Source organism: Balearica regulorum, chromosome 1, assembly GCF_011004875.1.
Source record: "Balearica regulorum gibbericeps isolate bBalReg1 chromosome 1, bBalReg1.pri, whole genome shotgun sequence".
Lineage (NCBI taxonomy): Eukaryota > Metazoa > Chordata > Aves > Gruiformes > Gruidae > Balearica > Balearica regulorum.
In genome coordinates, this window is record NC_046184.1 from 10,323,580 (window position 1) to 10,339,761 (window position 16,182).

General features: G+C 36.6%; 1 protein-coding gene across 1 annotated transcript in view; it reads left to right on the plus strand.

Annotated features, from left to right (window-relative positions):
* Positions 1-16,182, plus strand: part of SEMA3E (semaphorin 3E) — a 145,987-nt gene that overhangs the window by 74,653 nt on the left and 55,152 nt on the right. The window contains exons 2-4 of the mRNA XM_075771492.1: positions 1,881-2,041; positions 10,291-10,350; positions 15,009-15,128. Coding sequence (XP_075627607.1) covers positions 1,881-2,041; positions 10,291-10,350; positions 15,009-15,128 — 341 coding nt within the window. The remainder of the gene's footprint in view (positions 1-1,880; positions 2,042-10,290; positions 10,351-15,008; positions 15,129-16,182) is intronic.

The window sequence follows — 16,182 nt, forward strand, 5'->3', positions numbered from 1 at the left end:
ACTATTTAATCAATCAATTCTTTTTGAAGATAGCTCAGGAAAGAAATCAGTTGCGAGACTGAATTTCTAGTATGACTCCTTTGATAGAAAATTTATCATCTAGGGAAACCTCTTTCAGAAACTACTTGCTTTCAGCTTCTCTTGACTTGAATCAAACCTCGTCAACAAATGGAACAAAACATATATATCCTATTATTAAATTCCTTTATCATTACACACACAATATAAATAATAATTAAAAAAAAAGAAATTGTGACAACTCGTTGGATTAAATTAGTATCTTCATTGAATGTTAAATTTCTTGCTTTGGCTCAAAATATTTGTTCTCTTTTCTGTACTTCAGGATATAAGTAAGGTATGTCATGCATAAAATTGGTCATGCTAAATCTTTCTGTGGGTAAGGTAAATCCAAATTCAAATTAGAATTCAAATCTCATTGGTTTGGAACATCCTTTTCTCAGTGAACACAGGACAGATTTTCAATAATGAGTATGAATTTTGATGATTCAATATTAGATACTTTATGAGGATGTATTCTCAGATTAAAGATATACATAAATTTCTGAAAACTACAGCATATATGGATGGCATTTATGGCATCCCCATATGGCTGTCATAGTGATAGACCTGTGCAAGGACTTTCTCTGACATGTAGGACAAGTATCCCTGCAGAAGGCCATCTGTGGCCTCTATGTGGCTGACCAGGTGCTGCATGGATGAATGAACATAACTGCTGGTGTGGCACGCAAGCTGGACCCTCCACCCCAGATTGGATGAGGACCCATTGATGTCTTCACTAGCTGTGGGGACAATCCCGCTTCTCCCAACATCAGCTGCTGGGCCACATCCAAACAATTAGGAAAGTTATGCTGAGGGATAGCTGTGAGGATAAGCTAAAGGAATTTAGTTGCTTTTACCAAGAGTGATTTTTGTTTCTTCAAAATAAAACAATCACCACGCATAGACACAGGAACATAGCTCCTTTCCCTCAGTCCCAGCTCCACTGTTTTGGAGACAGTCCTAAGGCACTCTGTAATGACTTATTTTGAGGCTTCCTGACAGCAAAATGGTTTTCAGCCTCTCTGGCCTGCTACGAGCTGGGATGTGCTCTGCACCATCTGCTCAAGAGTGCAGAAAGACCTCTGTGCTTGCCTCTTTCTTCCTTCCTGAGGCCTGATTCCAAGTTTCTGCAACGTTACCCGGGATGAATTTCCCTTTCTCTGTGGGAGTGACTTTGGACTGGATCACATGCAGCCAAGCCCCAGCTCCTCTTATCTGATCATCGTATTTCTTGATAAAATCAGTAATCACTTGGAAAATTCTGAATATGCATTTTACAGATTTCTTTCTGTTCTCACTGAATTTAGAGGCAATACTTTCAGTAAACTGTGTGGAGACACTACTGGGCTTAAAACAAGCAACCCCATCCCCCCCAAAAAGCAAAACCAGAACAACATTGTGCGTACAGTAAAAACCTGCAGTTTGACATGCCTGAGGGAAAGACAAGGAGACAATTTTCAGCAATTATTTCAATTTCCATTAGCTCAATCATTTTTTCCAATTTGCAGTGAATGTCCTAAGCAGTATTTTTTCCTTTTCAGAAAATGTTAAGAAGAAAATTTATTTTCCCCCATCCTCATCTCACGATATATTGAGCACAAAAATTATGATGTAAAGATTCACACACAAATCTCCTGGAGAGCTGGCTCACTTTGAAAATTGTTCCCAGGTGTTTTGTGTCTCTTTCTTACTCAAAGATTATACGATTAGCATTTTAATGTCCCACAACTTCTTTTCTAGTTCCCTAGGAGGATATGAAAATGAAACCATGAAAGCTAAGCTGTTTGGTATTTATCACACACACTCTGATTGTATTTCAGAGCTCTGGGATTTAAACAGGACGTCAGTCTTTCATAGCCCATTTGGATATCTTGGTCTTCGTATAATGCTGCTGGATGAGTATCAAGAGCGACTGTTCGTGGGAGGAAGAGACCTCTTGTATTCCCTCAGTTTGGATCGAGTCAGCGACAACTACCGAGAGGTGGAGTAAAAAGCTATATGTATTAGTCACTTCACATCATAATGTGTAGCACAGAGTATCAGAGTTTGCATGACTGGGAATGAGATAATGGTGGTTTTGTAAATGTTTTGTGCACAAACTTTAAGGTCATGTTTATATTTAAGAAAAATACACTAATTACCATTTTTCCCCCAGTAATAACCCCACAAGGGTCACTCTAAGTGAAGAGATCTGGGGATCATATAGCTAATTCTCACTGTTTTTCAGCATGTTTACAGATATTTAAAGCATATGCACTTTATGCATATTTGATTTTTTGTATCTACCCTATATTATCAAGGAATAATTTCTCCCTGATATTTCTGTGGGACTTTTCCACAGCAACAGAAAAAACATTACAAAAAAAAAAAAAAAAACCCAAAAAAAAGCACATAAATGATAAGAGATATTCAATAGCAGCATAAACCATTCAGCTAATGTTTAGCCTTCTTTAGAGACTGGATTTTGAATTGACTTTGAGCCAGTCAAAGCTATTAAGTAGTGCTATTAAGTAGTGACTGAAAGTGGCATTTGAAGTCTACTCAGTGGTCTGTGGGAGAAAGGTGGTTCAAGTAATAATCCTACCAGAGAGATCGATACATCGTAGAAACTGCAGCTGATTAGCAAACTGGCAATTGAGGTGGAGAGGCCGGAGTTTGAGCTGATGTGAGCCTTGCCTTCCTTACTCACCTCAGCTGTTGGCAGCTAGGGTTGGAAACTTGCAGTAGCAAAGGAAGCTGGTAGGAGCATTGCTCCCACCTCAGCCATCTTGACTGTGCATAAACGTTGCCGTAAAATATTTCAGTGTTTTCCTTTTCCACTTTTTAAAATTTTCTCAATTCATTTTCATTCATTCTCAAATTAATAAATGAATGAAAAAGTGAATAATAAAATAAAACCCCTCTGGAGAAATATGATTTTTGTTGATGTCCGTACTGCACTGACCACTGATGTTTCAAATTCTTTTCTTTCTGCTTCCTTGTTGTAAGTGAATATCACTATTCTCATGTCAACACTCTGGTCAACGTTGCCATAAGCAACCTTGCTTATCTCCAGATATAATTAGTATGTTCCACTACTGTGAACAGATATAATATGCTTTATCCTTTTTATAAACAATTTGGGAAAGGCAATCCTAGATATGGGGAAATGGATATACTCAGGGAGGCCATTTGACAATTTATGTACATTAAAAAAAAATAATTTTTAACTCCTCAGGGAACAATGTTACATACTGAGCTTTATTCCTCCACAGTGAGATATGAGTTAACTCCTTTTCCATTTGATAAAAATTATTACTATCCTGTCATAAGATATTAGAGCTCAGGGATATGAAAACATTTAGGAAGCAGTTGTTTCTATAAAATAAGCTTTTTTTCCCCTCTCTTCTTCCCCATTTGGCAGTAAATCTGTATGAGGAAAAATGACAGGATAGAGCACTTCATGCTTCTGTCCAACCACCATTGTCCCATCTGGACACTCTCTTGAAGTTCGTTGCTCTTGTTGCTGTTTTTAGATGGAAGATCAGCCATTTACTCTGAAACCATACTCTCTGTCTTGAGACCTGTATGCAGAGTATGACAAATTAATGGAAGCTCTTCTTGCCTGCTTGCCTGATTTTATGATGTGCAAAAGATGAGAAACTGGAATAAATGGAACTTGACCTAGCATGTTGAGAAACATGAACTCACTGGGACTTAGCTCCCTTGAATACAAATGTCACGATCCTTTTCCTTTTCCCAGTGTTCACTCAGTGAGATCCCATCCAGTGATAGCTAGGGAAAACTTGACTGCCCCACAGCACTATCAGCAAAAGTATGGAAAGAGACATCGCTGCTATATGAGGGCTTACTTACTGAGATACACTGGGGAAAGTTCCTGGAATCAAGAGACGGGTTGATTCATTATTGCCAAAGTTCTTCATTAATCTGTCTTTAACTGTGTGTTGGTTGGCCTTTGACCTTTTCTTTCAGACTGAAGACTTTACATTCGTTAATCTAAAACACTAGTTACGATCTAGTGAAAGTATAGGAATGGAGGCGAGTTCCTGGCTTTTATTCTCTCTCTGGTAACCATGATGAGTCTCTAGCTGCAAAAGAGATGTTTCATAAAGTTGGTAGTTTTGGGTAGATTCATATAGATCTTTTTCATCTTCTGTGTTCTCGAAAAAAGTTTATGTGTTTTAATTCATTGCCGTCCCTTTCCTCACAATTTGGAATATGAATATGCTTTCTAAAAACCAAGGTAAAACCTATTCCCAATTAGACATGTATCCCTTCTGCTGTAAAACGACCCAGTAATTCAGTTCTAGCAAGCATATTAGAAGTCCTCCAAAGAAAAACAACAAAATGCTGAGTGGACATAAAATGCTTTTGCACTGAGACCTACTGACTGCCAAAGTAATCTAGCATTTCCAAAAAATTCAGCCTGTGATGTATATGAGGTATGCATTCTATAAATCTGCATTTAATAGACTACATTTTCTCTTAAGGTTCAATTGTCTTCAGCTTTCAAATACAAAACAGCACTCTGAAGGGTAGATTATAGTTTTTCACGTAAGCTATTAGCTATTTATGTATACATCTACTAATGTTATTTTAAACATGTATTATCTTGACCATTTTTCATATCCAGTAAAGATACACAAAAAATGGGAAAAATCTTTCAGGGAAGAAAACTACTACTGTCATTCTTGCATTGGTTAGGAAATCCAGAGATTCAGATTGAACTCTCAGCTATAGAATAGACCTTCCATGTCACCTTGGACAAAGACTGAATCTCACTTCTCCATTGGTCAAATTATATTTCCTTTGCCTATTTTGCATTTTTTTGGTACTCTCTGTATCTCTCCTTTCACATAATACACACAGAAATGTTCTTGCTTTGAGTATTTAACATATCTTACCATAAGTTTTTGAAACAAAAAGTTACTCATGAACCTTGGTTTCTGTATGAAGAATGCCCTAACACTAACAGTAGCAAGAATGAGGGAGAATATGAAATATGGATACCAATATTTACAGAGAATTAAAGCCATAGAAGCACTTGAAACCTTGTGTAAAGCCAAAGATTTGGAGGTACCCTCCATGTGACCTTTGCTTTCCCTGAGATCTCATTCCATTTGACACCACCTTTGGAATCAAACTTTACACATATTTGGGATTTGATCCAAAGTCTTTAAGGCTTGTAATGATCTAACACACTGATAGAGAACTTTCTTTGATATCTTGTGCCAAATTTATTTTGAAAAGCATTTCAGTTCATTGCAATTTTTGCCAGAGCAGATCTTTGCTGACAGGAAACTTGAACCAATGCCAGTAGTTCATCACCACTGATCCAACAGCTCATAGAAAAGGATGACCTTCGTTTCTACTTTTTATCTCTTGTTGGAGTGAAAAAAAACCCTGCACTTTCTATTCGTCCACAAACTCCTTACAGATACTCCTTCTCCATAGCTTCTGCTGCAAAGGGCTCATGAAGGCCTTGCTCTGAAAAGGAAGCCTTCCTACTTCTGTAAACAGGCCTGTGCAGGCAGATTTCAATGTGCTGTTTCTGATCTAGTATGAGATAGCTCCAGATTAGGATTTAGGGCTTTGTTGTAATAAACTATAGAGTCCTCATACTATATCCTGCCTCTAGCGAAGCTGGCTATATTTCCACTCCAGAGATAGCTGAACACAAGTCTGCAAGAGCAGGGCTTCCTTGTATCTCCTTTGAATACTGTGTAGGAACGTACATATATTCAAGCTGAAATAAGAAGCACACATTTTACCAGTGAGATTGATTATCCATTGGAATTACCTCCCAAGAGGCAAGGTGGCTGTGATTTTTTGTTGGTAGATATATGTAATATCCAGCCATAACCAGATATTTTTTCAGAATTTGTGCTTCAGCCAAACACAAATTATATGTTAATTAAGCACTATTTATTGACTTAAACCAGGGACAGAATAGCTGAATTGCTTAATTGCTCTGTCATACTAGAGTTCAGACTAGCTCACACAGTAGTCTATTTCGGTCTGAAGTGCTGTAAAGCTCATATAATTTCTCAAAATTAATTTTCATTAGATATGCCATCCTGGTTTTGAGGTTAGTTACTGAATAGGAAAGCTGTTGGAGACATTAATTGGCATTACAGTTCCAGTTTGCTAAGTAGCTGTTGTCTGTACTGCTTTACAACTCCATTTTTTTCGCATGAGGAGTATATTTAAACGTAGCATTTGCCTGTCTTTTAAATACAGTGCTAAAATTGCATCATCCAGGTCTCAAGGATGATAATATGGTGCAAGATGAGAAAACATCACTAAAGAAGCAATTAAAAAATTTACGTCACAGTAACTTGAAGGGATGAAAAGTTTGGAAAAAATATGTTCAATTTTGCTGATAATAATTATGTCAAGCATGCAGCCCAGTGCAATGTATGTTATTGTGATGTTATTCCAGTCTAGATGTACAGGAAAATTTCCCAACAACAGTTATTGACAGCTTGCCAAAAGATTGTAATCCTGGCAAAGAATTCAAAGTTAAAGCTGATAGTTGTCCTAACTCTAAAGCATAAAGTCAGGAAAAATAATATGTGGCATGTTAAAGGCTACCATTACAGCTGATTAATCTGGATTTCCATGCAGTGCAAACACATCCTATGTTATGCTAGTTAAGTAAAAGAGCAACAATTACACAAATATAATTAAGTACATTAAGTACAACTTGGTAAAGTATTACTTGAGCCACTTACTATAGATTTCTTTGCAAATTATCATAACAGACCGAGCAGCTCTTCTCAGATGTTTTAACTGAGCTAAGGAATCCTCATGAAGATTTTAAGAGAGATATGGATTTGATGGATGGCCTGTTTGATGAGTAAGGAATTGGCTGGATGGTGACATCCAAAGAATTACAGTCAATGGCTCCAAGTGAAAGCCAGTAACAAGTGGTATCCCTCAAGGATCTGTACAGGGACCAATCCTATTTACTACCTTCGTCAACATGAATGATCGAGAGCAGTCCTGTGAAGAAAGACTTGGAGATATTGGTGGATTGAAAAATAAGCATGAGCCAGCAATGTGCACTTACAGTCCAGAAAGCCAACTGTATCCTGGACTGCATCAAAAGGAGCGTGACGAGGTCAAGACAGGTGATTCTGCCCCTCTACTCCACTCTCATGAGACCCTACCTCGAGTATTGCATCCAGCTCTGGGGTCCCCAGTACAAGAAGGACATGGAGCTGCTGTTGTGAGTCCAGAGGAGGCCACAAAAATGACCAGAGAGCTGGAGCACCTCTCCTCTGAGGAAAGGGGTTGTTCATCCTGGAGAAGAGAAGGCTCCAGGGAGACTTTATTGCAGCCTTTCAATATATAAAGGGGGCTTATAAGAAAGACAGAGACTGTTTGCCAGAGCCTGTAGTGAGAAGACAAAATACAAAGGTTTTAAACTTAAAGAGGTAAGATTTAGATCAGATAAAAAGAAGAAATTTTTATAATGAAGCTTGTTGGACACTGGAACAGGTTTCCCAGATAAGTTGTGGCTACCTCATCACTGGAAATGTTTAAGGTCGGGCTGGACATGGCTTTGAGCACCCTAATCCAGTCAAAGATGTCCCTGCCTATGGCAGGGGGTTGCACTAGATGTTCTTTAAGGTCCCTTCCAACCCAAACCACTCTATGACTTTATGGTTCATTCTATAATGCTATGCTAAGGACCAAATTCTTGTTGGTTACACTGCAGCAGCTTTTCAACATTCCAAACAAGGTGGGGGCATTGGGTTACTTCTTCAGCTTTTTTCTCTTAATTTTGTGTATGCATTTAATTCAGTATGTCTTAAGTGGAAAATGTGCATATGAAATATTTTCAATAGCACTGGGACTATGTATCCACATGTAAAAATAATCAATCACCTATACACAGTGTATTTAATATTAGGTTACAGAGTCAAGTGTTTTATTCCCTCTGTGGTTTCTCTGTTCCTAACAGCCACCTACACCTGATATGGGCAAAAGCCCCCATTTTATCCTGCTAGTTAGAACATTTCTTTGGGAAGTGGAAGCTGTGACTTCAAATTTTTAGGGACAGGAGATGCTAGAGTTCATATCTCCTAACTTCTAGGCTTTTTTTGTTAAGGACAGGCTGTTGCCTATTCAATCCTTGACCAGTGGGTAAAGTAAATGACTGTGGACCCCGAGTTTCATACTGAATGAACCAGAAATAATCAGACCAGGGCGACTGGACGAGTGCCCTCATGGGAGTTCAGCAGAGTTCAGGTACCTCCCCCGACTACACAGCAGCAGCACAGAGACTAGATGAGAGTTACTTCTGATCATACGTAGGTGACTATAAGACCATTTGACGGAAGACAAATGTTCTGATTAATTTTAGGTTCCTTGCAGGATTGAGATGGTGTGTGACCATAGGTGGCCTGATTTGGGCACTGAGACATAAACACTGACAAGCTGCTGAAGTTAACAAGAATAACATATAGCTGATCTCTTGCTTTTAAGCACTAGGCCTCTAGGATTTATAATTTATCCCCACTTTTCTTGAAATTTATTTTTCTTATAATTTATCCCCAGATTTTCTGGGGTTAGAATTATTTCAAGAAAACAAAGTAGTTCAATTACAATAAAAGGAAGAAAAAAAGCCTTGCAGAAGAACTTAATTTTAAAATATTTTCCAGATAGAAAAATAATTTGTGATTGGATTATTGACAAAAATGTCCTAATGATGACATCCTTTTTTTGATACTTACTTGGTTTCAGCCAAGCCTGATATCACTGAAGTGAACATATTTTTGTTGTCACTTTTTAAAGTTCTAAGAAATTAAGTAATCATTCCAGTCTGCTCAGTCATTGTTTAATATTGTTTTCATCCAAACAAATCATGCATCTGGAATGAAACATAAATTTTATACAGTAGGTAGCTGAAAAAAATCTTGCTTGTGTAATTTGGCTTCACTTCTATTAATTGACTGTGAAGACCCGATCCTACTCCCATGAGGTTAATTGCTGACCCTCATTAATTCACTGTAAAGCATTTTCTTTCCTAAGTGTCACTTAAAGCAGGAAATCAGTAGTTCAAAATTAATATTCTATGTTGAAAGTCACTGACAATTTAGCAGAGATTTTTCTACTGAATTTGTATTAATTGTTCCATACATTAACTTCCTTTAAAATCTGTTGATTAGTACCGAGTTTACTGAGTTACCCTAGGCAAAATAGTGATGTTTCAACAAAAAATATTTCTTCCGTTATTGTAAACTTTTATAGAAATTTAAAAGTAAAACTGGAGTATTTTACATGAAAACTGTTCAAATGGTATCAGAAACTTGTCTAAACTTTATAACATGCAACAAAACATGTGTGTATATTATGATGAGACAACTATAAAGACAAGTGCAAAGTCTTGCACCTGGGACAACATAATCAAAGAGCCCAGTACAGGCCGGGATCTGTGTGGCTGGGGGGCAGCCTTGCTGAAAGGGACCCGGGGGTCCTGGTGGACAACAAGCTGAATGCGAGTCATCAGTGCACTGCTGCAGCAAGGAAGGCAAATTGAATCCTGGGCTGCATCCGCAGGGGCATTACTAGCAGAGATAGAGACGTGATCATGCCTCTCTACTCAGCTCTTGTCAGGTCACACCTGGAGTACTGTGTCCAGTTCTGGTCCCCACAGTTCAAGAAAGATGTGGACAAACTGGAGAAGCTCCAAAGGAGGGCCACAAAGATGATCAAAGGGCTGAAGAACCTGCACGAGGAGGAAAGACTGAAGGAGTTATGTCTGTTCTCCCTGGAGAAGAGAAGGCTCAGGGGCAACTCATAGCAGTATTCCAGTTTTTAAAGGGCAGCTACAAAGAGGACAGAGGCTCTCTCTTCACAAGGAGCCACATGGGGAAGACAAGGGGCAACGGGTACAAGTTGCACCAGGAGATAATAAATTTTTTTATAGTAAGAACAATCGATCACTGAAACAACCTCCCCAGGGACATGATGGAATCTCAGTCACTGGATATTTTAAAGATGTGATAGGACAGGATGCTAGATAATCTCATCTAGGGTCCCTTTCCCATGGAAGGTTGGACCAGATTATCTTTCGAGGTGCCTTCCAATGTGGGCTGTTCTATGATTTTATAATTCTCTTCTATGAGTCTTTCACATGAAAAATAGTTTAAAAGCTGGATTGGCATGGTCAGACTGCCAATTGAATTTTTTTCTATGCTTGTTTGTTTGTTTTTCCCTCAGATCCATTGGCCTAGTACACCTCTACAGGCAGAAGAATGCATAATTAAAGGAAGAGATGCTGTAAGTATCATTAATTACAAATCAAAAATACTTTAATTATACCAGTGGCTGGTCCAAAAGAAGGATTCAGGCATCCCTAAACTTCAGAAAGATCAAAACACAGATATAATTCTAAGTGTTGCAACTTAAAAATGTGTAAGTACTGTGAATACACAAAATTATTAGTTTAATTGTTGTTCAAACCAGCTCATAAATGGGCAATGAACACTTCTGATCATCTGAACTTTCTTCTAATTTTTTTTTCTGGTGATATCAAAGAAGGTACCTTAATAATTCTTCCTTCACATTTCTATTTCCCTTTCTTTTCATACACATAGGATACCTTCTCTGTTTAAACTTTTTCACATTCTAATTTATATTTAAAATTCACATTCTCTAGAATATTCAAAAAAGTGGCTAAATTATTAGTAATTATAAAATATACTCTAAATTGTTTTGTCCTATAGGTTTTATGGTATATTAAAAATATACTCCTTTAATAAGCCCCCAAACTGTTCTGTTCTTGTGATCCAGTGCCTTGCCTGTAATCAGTTCCCAGGGAAAGACCTGAAAGCTCGCTGACATACAGCAGCTATCATTGATATCATTGGCACCGCAGGATGAAAGTTCTGGATGCAAGCTCTCTTTAATTTTGCAATGCACCAAGCTCATTATCTGCACCTCATAAACACACAGCAAGTGCAACACCTAATAAATCCCACAGCTGAGAGAGCTCACACTGTACCAAAGGATCTGAAAATGATGATAGTTTTACAGCAACAGTGACAGGAACGTAGGACATAGAAGGGTACATACAAGGTTTTCCCACAAACGCAGCAAACAGACAGCCTTGATGATAACCACAACGTATTCCCAGTGAAGATTAGGAAGCTATAAAGATTCTTGCTGAAGTACAAGCATGAGAATTATCCACATCAAGGGAATCAGTAAACCAGACTGGAAAATAATAAAATAATAATAATAATAACAATAATAACAATAATAGCCCAACATGATACTCCACTCCTTGCACTCACCTGGCCTAGAACTGATCCTTTTTGAGGCATCTTAAAAGTTAATTTCATTTTTCTGGATGCTTTTGTACCCTTGAGAATTTCAGGTGGCTTTGGATGAAAATGATGTTTTTCTACATTATCCAAACTTCGTGGTCATATTAAATGAATCCAAAACCTAAATCCTTTGAGCTTTATCTAATACAACCTCTCAGCATAGGCTGTTATTAGTTAAAGCTCTGTCATCTTTCCTTCACCACTGCATGATGGGATTTATTTTCTGATACTTTGACAATAATCTTTGGGTTAAATAAATACAGAAATAGGTACTGTTGTTCCAATATAATGTAAAGATATCCATCTCAGACTTGTGAAATTCTATACAATTTGAAAACTTTTACAATCCAGTCTATTATTATGTCTTCAACATAAGTTGGTGTCTCTATTTTTTTAAAAGAAAAACACAGAATTTTAAATAATCACAAAACCCCAGAACTAGAGTCTGTTAGAAAAAGATGTTAAAATTGTAAAAGCTGGAAATATTGTAATACCAAACAATATTCTAATCCTCACATGAGACTTAATTATGTATGGCACTATGTGAATGAGTAAGACTAATTAATTCCAGGGAAACATCAGTAATTATCATTAGCATGCTCAGCATTCAGTAAACTAAATTGCTCAACCTGAAAGGAATCTAAATTAGAATAAAAAACTTTCCTGTTACTTTTCTTTTTGTCTTCATTTTTTGTAGCCATAAACCAATATTAACTTAATGGCATAATGTCTTAAAATCAACCCTTTGCCATTTCTAAGTTCTGAATGCTATTTTTCTCACTGTAAGTCCCAGAAGAAAATTACTCATCAGTGCTCTTTCAAACCTTTTTGCTTATTTCCATGCTGTTTCTTTCTTTGTTTTCCTTTGTAAATGATCTGTTACTCAAGGCACAATTAACATTAAGTAGAACTGAAAACGTTGTAATAAGCATCTCGGTGTTGAGGAACTTCATGTGTTCTCTGCTACCTCTTTCTCTATAACAGAACAGGCCACTTTTACAGGCTTTTGCAACCTTTAAAAGTTATCAATTCATCTTGTAGCAGTAAAGCTGCAAGCATTGTAGTCATAAACATGATTTCAGAAAGCTTGTAAGACTTAACAGGAGAGTTAGCCCTGTCTTAGCAACGTTTGCATCATCTTAAACTCAGGCCACACTTTTCTGATGCAGGTCAAGCCAAGTTAAAAACCTTTCTGCTCTCATCCACTGTGCCAGGAAACACACCTGTGGTGTGAGAGCTTTTGATCCTTTCAATTATTTTATCAGAACTGGAAATCATTCAGATAAAGAAATCAAATTCTGTAGTGATGACTAACTCCTTCACACTGAAAAGTTTCAGATGAATGCAATTCCACAGATCTATTAATATGCCTACAGAGCCTCCTAGACACAACCACAATATTTAATTAATTAATATAGTAGCAAGAAAACTTATTTTAACATTCCCTTGGCTGATGTGCCTCTTCCTAGTTATGTGTACAGGACATTATGGGGCCAGCAGCAATGTCTAGTTGTCTGACACTTCCCAGAATAACACCTTTTTTCATTTGTTTATAAATGATAAAGTCTAGCCATTTGGAATGATTTTTTTCTATATTTGGTATCTGCCTCATCCTGTTTTTTTCTGCAGAATTTTTCAGGCATTTCTATGAAGACGCACAAGAGAAAAAATGTGTAATTTTTGCCCATTAAAAAAAATAAAAATCCAAGATCTCTCTTCCTCCACAGTGCTTTTGAGAGAAAGATGAAGAGCTGCAGGCATATGTGGATAAAAAAGGAAACCATGGATTAAAGACCAGACCACCACTGAGAGAGAACAGAGGGGATAAGTCAGGAAGGTCATACTTGGAGGGGAGGGAGAATAAGGAACAGCATCAGTGCCCAGTAAAGCATCTATTTAAAAACTGCAAAGCATCATAAAATTCCTATATATTATCAGTCTGCTACCACCCGTCAGCAGATGTTTGTGAAACGCACATACAAACTGGGCACCTCTGTCTTTAAGTGCTGATCCTCTATACATGATACATATACATGATGCATATCCTACTAATCTCAACTCATTCTTGTCTCAATTTGTCTGACAAATCAAGTAAAAGGTTTTTTCGTGGGTCTAAAAATTTTTGTCCAGGTGAGAGACCATCTGGATGTCATGTGAAGGTTGATTTGTCTTTTGTATATATATAATAATTAATTACACAACAAGTTACCTTTCTGTGTAGGTTACCTTCTTCTTTCAGTTAGCATGATATATCTCCAAGGTTAACAGTTAAGGAGAATCATGTAGCAAAGATTTTTTCCTTATGATCATTATTTTTTGGAGCAGTTGGAAGACTTGCAAGGGATTGAAGAAGAAATATGGTTTCTTAGTTTTGAACCCAATGTGGATTTGCAAGAGCTAAATTCTGCCCATGACCCTGTCGCAGACTCTTCCTCTGTGACATTAAGTTCTTGCAGATCCAGAGTTATTCTCATATAAATATAGCAGTGTGAAAACTGATTAGTCATCAGTGAAGGACAGCGAATGTTCAAAAAGGAAATTCCTCCACTCTGTTTTACACATTAATTTTAGGACAGAATTAATTGTCTTTTGGAGATGTCTGGCCTTCTTCATTGACTACTGAAAAAGCCTAGGAGAATAGAATAAATTATATGTCTAAACTTTAAAATATCTAAAGTTAGCTAAGATTAATCCCATTATAATTGTCGTCTTAAACTTGGTGTAATTGTCTTAAAACCCAGGGTTTGAGTTGCAGAAATGTTGAATGGAAATGAACAGGAATTTTGCTCCAAACATAGAAATCATTACAAAATGTTAAATACTCTGTAAAACCAAGTCCCAGGAGTCCCAAAATCAATGAATACTTTTATCTCACTGTCTCCATTTCTAGTTTAGCACAGGAAGGATAATGACCTCACATCTCAAAGGGATGTTTGAAAATTTTTTAATTGTAATATTTATGAAGCTGCAAATACACTAATGAGTCCCAGAGTATTACCCTGGGGGAAATTAATAGCTGCTTCTTCAAAGAAGGGTTCGAACAGTGAGAACAGATAAAGCATGAGACTATACAATATAAAAAATATTGATTAACAATTAATTATATAAGAAATTAATGGTGCAGTGGTTTTATGGAAAAAATTATAACAAGAAAAAGTGTTATTTTTCTTGAGATAAACTTTTTTTAACTTGAGAGACAAGCCATTTGCTGACTATTCACATATGCTCTGGGTCTAATGTCTAGCACATCTAACAATGCTTAGTAAAACAAATATTTAGAATTGCAGAATATCTCTGAGATTGAAGAAGCACGAGTGTGTTTTATAACTTAATAACTCCTAACTGGTTTAGTATCTAAAATAAATTGTGATAAATCAGTGCTCTAAACCTGCTTTTTTCATGTCACAAATGTCTATCTATGAAACTGGTGGCACTAAGGTACTAGCATGAAGTGGGAGAACTAAGATCTTATATTTAACAGAATAGAAAGTTTCAATATGCAGAATATTACCTAAGATATTTAATAAAAAAAAAAAACAAAAAACAACCAAACCCCCAACTTTTTAAAAAAGTTAATATTTTCCTATGTTTATTTTTTATGTAAACTAGGATGAATGTGCAAATTACATTCGTGTCCTTCACCGATACAACAGAACACATCTTCTAGCTTGTGGAACAGGAGCTTTTGATCCACTCTGTACTTTTGTTAGAGCTGGACATCCATCAGAGGTAAGAAATTTGTTTTACAGTAGTGACTCTTTTGGTCTGTATTCTAGAAAAGCCTCTATAGTTAAAAATAAATGCTTAAATTCAACTGCTCAGAGTTCTCATACAAGCTGCACAAGAGATATTTTCTCCGATGAAATGTAGTGCTGGCCTAAAACTCAGTTTGGTACTAGAGGATCTCACTAAGGGTTGAAAGTATATTTTGGATAATCATGCAAAGAACTCAAAGTGATTTTCATCTTAGAAATTTATTACTAGATCAGCTTACCAAAAATTATTAAATATTTTTAGGTTTTTAGCTAAATCTGTTGTTATGGGTTTTTTTAGGAAATAATACACCATATAACAAAATTCATATTAGTTTGATGGGAGACGAATACCTTAATAATTCTTTGTCAAATTCAGCTTCTTAGTGTTGATCATATTCAGCAAGTGTGTGTTAGCTCCTTAATGACACCTGTAGCTGAGTGAAATAGTACTGCAGAGAAGATCATTATAATCAATATATATTGCAGAATATAATCAATATTGTTAATATATTTCTTATGCAAAAATAGAAATTTTCTGGATTTTTCTGAAATCTGGATCCTTTCTGTCTCAGTTATATTAGATCAGGGCTAACGAATCAGCAAAAGTAGCAATCTCTCATTTTAGATTAGTGTATAAGTCTCATTAAGCATTCAACCGAATCCTGATTATATGCAACCTATGTGTTGCTACATAAAGACCAAACTTCTGATTGGTTGATCCTGCTTACATCCTGCTTCTTTGCATCCTTGTTTCGTCGTATTCCTATTGCAGTCTAAAAAACGTATAGAGTTTACGAATATATTTTGAAATTCCTAATTTTAAAAAGCCTTTATGAAGGGCTGAATTTCTTCAACTGTTATCAGATTGAATTTGTAGACAAGTTATAAATTACAATACTAGGTCTGGACCTTGGAAGTCCAGACAGTGAAAATTGGATACTCAAAGTTATCCCTTAACATATACTTAGTAATGCTGAAGAAATCATTTATTCAGTGGTAAGGTAGAACAACTGGTAAGGGATCCCACT